General features: G+C 41.7%; 1 protein-coding gene across 1 annotated transcript; it reads left to right on the top strand.

Annotated features, from left to right (window-relative positions):
- Window positions 1–685: 685 nt before the first annotated feature.
- Window positions 686–6,515, top strand: LOC134472312 (beta-microseminoprotein-like). The gene is made up of 4 exons (XM_063233633.1): window positions 686–816; window positions 1,438–1,540; window positions 3,046–3,151; window positions 6,178–6,515. Exons 1-4 carry the CDS (start codon window positions 790–792, stop codon window positions 6,365–6,367), a joined length of 426 nt encoding a protein of 141 aa, XP_063089703.1. The 5' UTR covers window positions 686–789; the 3' UTR covers window positions 6,368–6,515.
- The last annotated feature ends 475 nt before the right edge of the window (window positions 6,516–6,990 follow it).

The following is a 6,990-nucleotide window of genomic DNA, read 5'->3' as shown; positions in this document are numbered from 1 at the left end:
AATTTTAGTGGAGACCAAAGAATTTGGAGAATCTCTGAAAGTGGATCATCTGAGGAGCTGCAGCAACTGAGCAGAGTCAGCTCAAGATAAATTCATAAGAATAGAAAATGCCAGCAATGCTCTAGGGGTGGGAACTTGCAAAGAGATTACAACTGGACATCTCTTTCCCTGAGTGATAGACCTGGAGCTACATATTACTTTCTGTCCTCCTGGGCTTCTTGCTGGATTAATTCCTTTTCTATCATATATTTTTTAGTTGGAATGGGAATATTTTTTCTGCACCATTGCATGTTGGCAATATTTAAAGGTAAGGCTTGGAGTTGTTTGTTTTTATTTTTACTTTTTACAGTGTCTTGCAGCCTAGAGTTTGCTTTAAATGTCAGAGGAAACTTTGGACTTCCACTTTTTAGCAAGGCTAAATTATTAGGACTTTGGCAACACATTGAGAATGACTAATTGTACAATGTGTGGAGAAACGTGCAAGACTCTGTGTGGCAAGGAGCAGAAAGCTGTGGTTTTATCTAGACATCCACATCCCACCTGGAAAAAAGCATCATGCACACACAGTTGGAGATTCTGAGATTATGGAACGTAGTCACGTGGGGGCATTATCATTGACTTGCTGTTCCAAGGTGGTGCTGGTCAACAGAGGCGGTTCACTATGGGTGTGACCTGGTGTCCTAGAATGGTATGCCTTCCTTTCAGTGCCTCCTATTTATTTGAAACTGCTGCAGACCACCTTGACATCCACAGATTTCCTCATCAGGCCATTCTGTTCTGCTGCTGACCATGCAAGGACTGAAGCCTCTACAAACTGTGAGTGACACAACTTTAATTTTCAAGTGTTGAGTATGACATCTCAGCAACTAAGTAAGTCACTAACATTGCTTCATTCTATTTGCATGTCTAATTAACTCAATTAAAATAAATATCCAACTGTATGTTCTTTCACTTTGTATCTTTTTTGAGACAAGGTCTAATTATATAATTCAATTCAGCCTTGAATTTTTAGTGGTTTTCCAGCCTCAGCCACCCTGGGACTGCAGCATGGGCTACGATACTCAGCACCTTCTGTGTCTTTGTCATTGTTTTGTTGGTTTTAAAACCTCTTTTCCACTTTTAATTTCTCTCTTCTCTGTTCTGCATTGTCTATAAAAGTGTTTTAAAAATTCTTGATTCTTGTGGATTTTTCGCCTTCCACTTCAACACGAGAGCACATTTCTTGCTGCTGTGGAATTCTGAATGCACATATGATTCTGTCCTTCATTTACTCAGACACTGTGTAGGTTTGGTTCTAGGGCTGGGTAAACAGAGAAGAATCTCAAACTTCAAGATAACATAGGAGATCCGAGAAAGTAGCTTTGTGCGTGATCCTTAGTCCAGGATGACACTCTAAATCCACTCTTATGCTCCACTCTGATTTACCTTACATTATAGAAAGCTCTCCTGGGCAGCCTTCTGGTTCTGGCCACCTTTGTGACTGTATGCAGAGGCTACTGCTACGTCCTACCTCTAGTTCAAGATGAAGGTGGTTCTCGTGGTAAGTCATTTTCAAAGTTGATTACATTATTGTTGCCTGGAAGGTAGTGTCTGCTGTCAGGTAAAGGCTTTTGGGTCAATAAAAAAAGCTGTGTAAGGGAAGGTACAGATGTAAACTCAAAGAGGGTTTTCAATGTGATCTGTGTATAAGAAAGAATTCTCATTTCTGCCGGACTGAAAATTGCCTGGGGAGCTTTGAAAACTTACCGTGTTAAGCTTTACCTAAGTCTTGATAAATCAGAATCTCTGTGGTCAGAGCTGCACATTCAGAAGTTAACCAGACTCCCACACGAATCCAAGGATAATAACTACTGCTTAGTCCAAAGAGGTATTTGAGCTTTGGTTTTCATCCCAACTGTAGGGAGCGGCTCAGAATGGCTGCTGCTGCCCTGCCCCTCCCACCTGAGGGTATTTTGTGTGTCAGCCTACATTTCCCATGATCCTCTCCTTGCCTACAGTGTGCATGACGTGAGCAACTTCCTGCTTTAGCCTACATCTCCCATAATCCCCTCTTGTTGACATCATGTCCGCTTACCTATGTGCCTATGTATGACTTCCTGCTAGGCCCACTTCTGATAGGCCCACTGCATATGAGAAGATCCAAGCTGGCCCATCCTGTAAGGCCATGTCCCTTTTGACTCTATGTAAGCCATGGACACTTCCTGAATAAACAAGACTCGATTGGAATCTCAACCTGTCTCCATCTCTCTTTCCTCTTGCCCAGCCCTTCATCTCCATCCCCTCTCCAGGCGAGGCCCATGGTCTGATCCACTGGACGGATCACCCAACCTGAGGAATCTTGCTAACTTGGAAATGCTAATTCAGTGACCTAGTGAGAGTTGTTAATGTTATGTGTTCAGATGGTCCAGGGCATGCTGAGTATGGCCCCAGGGGTCTCCACGGCAGTTATCAAACTTTCCTGGACAATTATTACTTGGTGAATTTTTTGAATGGGAAGGTAGCATAGCCCTATTCCCAGGGATCCTGATTTTATGTTCTTGGTAGGATTTAATGTAGATCTTTGGTTACTACATTGTCTCAGTATGCTTGTTTGTTCTAGTGCTTAGGATTGAACCTATGGCCTTTCATATGCTGAAAATGAGATCTTCCACCCATGGCTGTTTAATAAATATTTTCTGAGTCCCCATGATGGTTACTGCACAGATGCACATAGTATTGAGAGCCAAAGTGAAAGGAAGCAGAAATGAACAATTTATTTAGTCTTTTTTATTAGGTGAAAGTTGACTCAAAATCAAAGGTCCTTAATTATTCTTTAAGTGCTTAGTCTGAAGTGAAATTTAGAATGTTTTTAGTTTTAGAAATTTTGTTTATAGAGTTCTTAGTATTATAATTTCTTTGAGCATGTACAAACCAGCACTATTATATATGCCTTCTAAATTGGCTATCTTCTCAAGCTAGGGCCTGGCCTCAATGTCCTGAAAGACCTGTTTCTGTATCATGGCTTGGGATCTCCACTGATGCTGTGGGGACTTTTTTTTTTTACAGTATGCCGGGACCTTGATGGAACCACACACCCAATAAACTCAACCTGGATGGCTTGGAACTGTTCTAAGTGTATTTGCTATAAAAATAAGTTGGAATGCTGCACTCTGTGAGTATTATTCCAATAGTGACAAAGAGGGCATATGGCTGTCTCTAAGGAACAGCTCCCCCACACAGAATCCCTTCTTTCAGGTGTTTCTAATAGGTTACTGTTTTATCATTTTTGTTTCACATTAAAACTGAGTGGAGACTGAGATTTCTCATTGGTCTGCTCACCTATATGCACAGCATCCCAGACTGTCCACATGCCCAGGACAGTTTCCATCTATTGCCAATGGCTGCCTGTATCCACAAATGATTCTCACCTAGACTCTGCAGTCTCCATGAGGGCTCATTCTGATGAACAGCAAGGGTTTGGTTTTCAATCCTGTACTTTGTATTGATCAAATTAATTTAGCATATTCACACTGCTGGGTAACTTCCCCACCAATTATTTCAGTAGTCCTTTTATACTGGACAACTAAAACTCAGCACTGATCCAACCATCACTTCCCTCCCCTGGTGCCCTATCTCCTTCAAGAATGTGAACTGTTGAGACTACTTTACTGAACTTAGAATGATACAAGCATGCTTTGTCCTCATTGCAATGTGTGGTAGAGTGCCCTTTTACTGCAAACATTGTGATATTAAATTTTATGGACAGAATACATAATAGCTATGCTTTCAGCTTGAATCAGCACTTGCCTTGAGTCCACTTGAATGTTAATCTTTATCTATTCATTATGTTTATTCTGAAGTATCCTTGTGTGAATGGTTTATGGGTGAAGGAAAAGACTAATCAGTGACCACACACCTTTACAGAATTTGTCTTCATGACTATTGTGGTGTTAACGTTGGAGGACAATAGTGATATATTGTAGACATAGTCATAAGAAAGAGGTGGGAATTATCAAGAGTGATCTTCAGTGTATTTTGTCTTAAACCCTGTGATCCTTCACTGCTCATATTAAACTGAGGGAAGCTTAGAATTCTACCAGTGTTTCCTACCAGTTTTCTGTGAATGTCAAAGATGTAGTACTTGGGGGACAGAGTAAAGATACCTGAGCTATGTTTAAATGAAGCACCTCACTCCCAGCTCCCTAGTCCTAATGTGTACCGTCAGTCAGCTCCAGTTTATAGCATTTTCCAATAGTATCTGTTTTATTGGTCTGGTTTTTGCAATCATAGGGATGAATCCAGGATTCATGCCTGCTATGCAGTGGTTCAACCATCCACCGAATGTCCCTGCCTAACAGGAATATATTTGCTCACAGAAACGCTGTTTAATGTAGCATCTCCCAATTTTGCCTGAAAATATTATTGTAAAAAGAGCATCAGAGAATTCTACATACACCCCAGAAAACAGAGAAGCACCAAGGTCACTTAATCTGAATGCCTGGATAATATAAGAGTTAAATTGTCTAGAAAGTTCTGCCCATAATGAGTGAAAAGTCTTGCTTAGTGTGTAGTGGAGCAGGAGAAAGCAACAGTCTCATCAGACTGAGACTGAGGTCAAGTACCTCTTCCCAGGCATCACAGTGACTGAAAACAGCCTACCACAGCTGGTTTTTGATTTTGTGGCTCTTGCCATTTGACTTGTCTTGCAAGTGAAAGTTGACTCTGAAGAATGGTCGAATCCACTGCAACAGCATTGTGTGTTAGCACCCCACATGTAGTTTACCCGCTGCAGTGCAGAGACTTGGAGCGGCCTGCATGTTTGTTTATAGTGAGTAACACAGCTGGGAGCATACTAGTGTGCTGATGCTTCTGTCTTTCTCTTTGAGGTTCTAACTGTAGTAGAATTCACAAGCCATATGTACTATGGGTATAACTTCTGGCTTATTTCCTCTGATGTCGAACCATTTCTCATTCATATGTGAATACAATCACTTCTGAATTTTAAAATATTTCAAATGACATTTTCTCATATGTGTGCTTAAAAACTACATTACTTATAGAAATATTGGAAAGTACATCAAAAATATTATTTCATGTAGTTCCACTGTCTAAAAGTAATAACATTTTTTTCTTTCTTTTATCCTTTTATGTACTGGATATCAAACTTTATATAGTCATTTTGTGAGGCTATTAGTTAAGCAGTCCAGCATTGCACTCTCCCAGCTCAAAAAGAAAACCCAAAACCCAACAGCAACAACAAAAAACCCCTTCAGAATATTTTGTGATATAACAGAACTAGATTTTATTCTCAATAAAAAAGAGCTCAAGGAAAGATTCCAGCATCTTTTTTGTTTTACAGGATGCTGTATTAAGGGGTGTCTATTATAACTGGTCCCCTGGCTCAGTGTCCAGTGCGTGGATCTCTGCCTTCCTCCTTAGTGTATCACTAAAGGCTGTGTCAGTGCGTAGGGCCCACATATTGAGCACTGAAGAGCCACGCTGCTTTACATGGCTGAGAAAGAGGCTGAAAACATTCTCTTATTAAAGTAGAAATCTAGCATCTCGTGAAAGGAAGTATTTTCCCAAGGAACTGGGGAATTGACTGCATTTGTCCACTTAAAGGCATTTTAAATCCTTCTTCAGAGTAATTCAAGGGGAATTACAGTGACCACGGGGTGTGGGTTGGATTTTTCCAGGAATGTGGCCCCAAGTTAGTCATCGTTCTTTGGTCTCTTTGGGCTGAGACTGGGCTGGCTTCCTTGCCTTTGTTGGTGGAGCTGTAAGATTTGGTGATAGCTCTCCATAGAGAGTGACGCCACTTTTTACCACATTCCAGCTGCATCAGTGCTGACCACTTCCTAAGTAGAGTGAGAGAGAGTGAGAGAGTGAGAGAGTGAGGGAGCACTACCTGGATAAGACTTCCCACTCACAGTGTGAGACAAACCTGTCCTCGACCTGTGAGAAAGTGTTCTGCTTTCTGGGTATGCAGAGTTGCATGCAGGACACACATGGGAGCTGACCTATGGTACCAACAGGTCTAGGTATCTGGGGACCCGTGTTGAGGCTCCCAGACAGATGTGCCTTAGGTTAGTGATGGGAACCCAAGGCGGCATCTGTGTGAGCTGATTCATAAAAAGAACTGGCTGGGGCAATGATGTGGGGGGTCCTTCTAACAGCTGTGTTCTTTCTCCATGGCAGGATTTCTATACCTCTTCAGTATGACAAATCCAAATGCCACCCAAATTTTCACACAAATGACTGTACCATCACTGTTATTCAGACTTGGGATCAACCAAAGCCCTGCGCTTTCTATGTGAAGATACGTGATGTCATCAAGGAAGCCCAGCGTGCCCTGCTCCCTCCTCCGAAACCACCATCCTCCTGTTAGTGGCACCCCCAGAGGAGTAGTAGGAGCGAAAGGTCACGTCGTTTAGGCCATCTCCTTTGGCCTCTACTAGTCTGGGACCAGTCACCCATCTACTTTGGCCTCTACCACTTGTCTATTGTGGAGTCCTGCCTACCAATAAAATCATTCTTGAGCAAATTCTTGACTCTGTATTTTTTAATATTACTAATTACATGTGCAGTGATTTAATATACATAACAAAGCACAGACATCTAAAGGGATAGACAAGAATAATATAAAGGTGCAGCATGTTTTTCACACTGCAATTCACCCTCTCCACAGAAAAAAATGCCACCTCTTCCATCACCCTCCACTGCACATGTCCCGTAACTTTGTGAACAAAGTAAAAATAAATGTATCTTTGAGATGATATTAGCTCTTGGTTCAGTCTTCAATATCATGCTCAAACCCTAGCTTTGTTTCACGTCAGATCATGTGTGCTTTGTTATAACATGCTTCTACGTACACCCCAAGTCACGGCCTGGCAGGGAGAGCAGCTTGATAAACTTCTCACAGGAAGATCAAGGCCAGGGGTCTGACAGACTGCTGCAGCTTGAGTACAGCACTCTGTGTCTTTTCCTGTGCACAGATCCTCAATATTAGGT

Source organism: Cavia porcellus, unplaced genomic scaffold (assembly GCF_034190915.1).
Source record: "Cavia porcellus strain 051 isolate PalLab524CR breed Dunkin Hartley unplaced genomic scaffold, mCavPor4.1 scaffold_23, whole genome shotgun sequence".
In the NCBI taxonomy this organism is placed as follows: Eukaryota; Metazoa; Chordata; class Mammalia; order Rodentia; family Caviidae; genus Cavia; species Cavia porcellus.
This window is presented reverse-complemented; position numbering and strand designations above follow the sequence as displayed.

Excerpts from the sequence above, each read along its gene's own strand:
- LOC134472312 (XM_063233633.1), top strand. The coding sequence starts at position 790 with ATGCAAGGACTGAAGCCTCTACAAACT. Across the intron at positions 817-1,437 it reads GACTGAAGCCTCTACAAACT|AAAGCTCTCCTGGGCAGCCT; the intron begins GTGAGTGACACA and ends CTTACATTATAG. Across the intron at positions 1,541-3,045 it reads AGATGAAGGTGGTTCTCGTG|TATGCCGGGACCTTGATGGA; the intron begins GTAAGTCATTTT and ends TTTTTTTTACAG.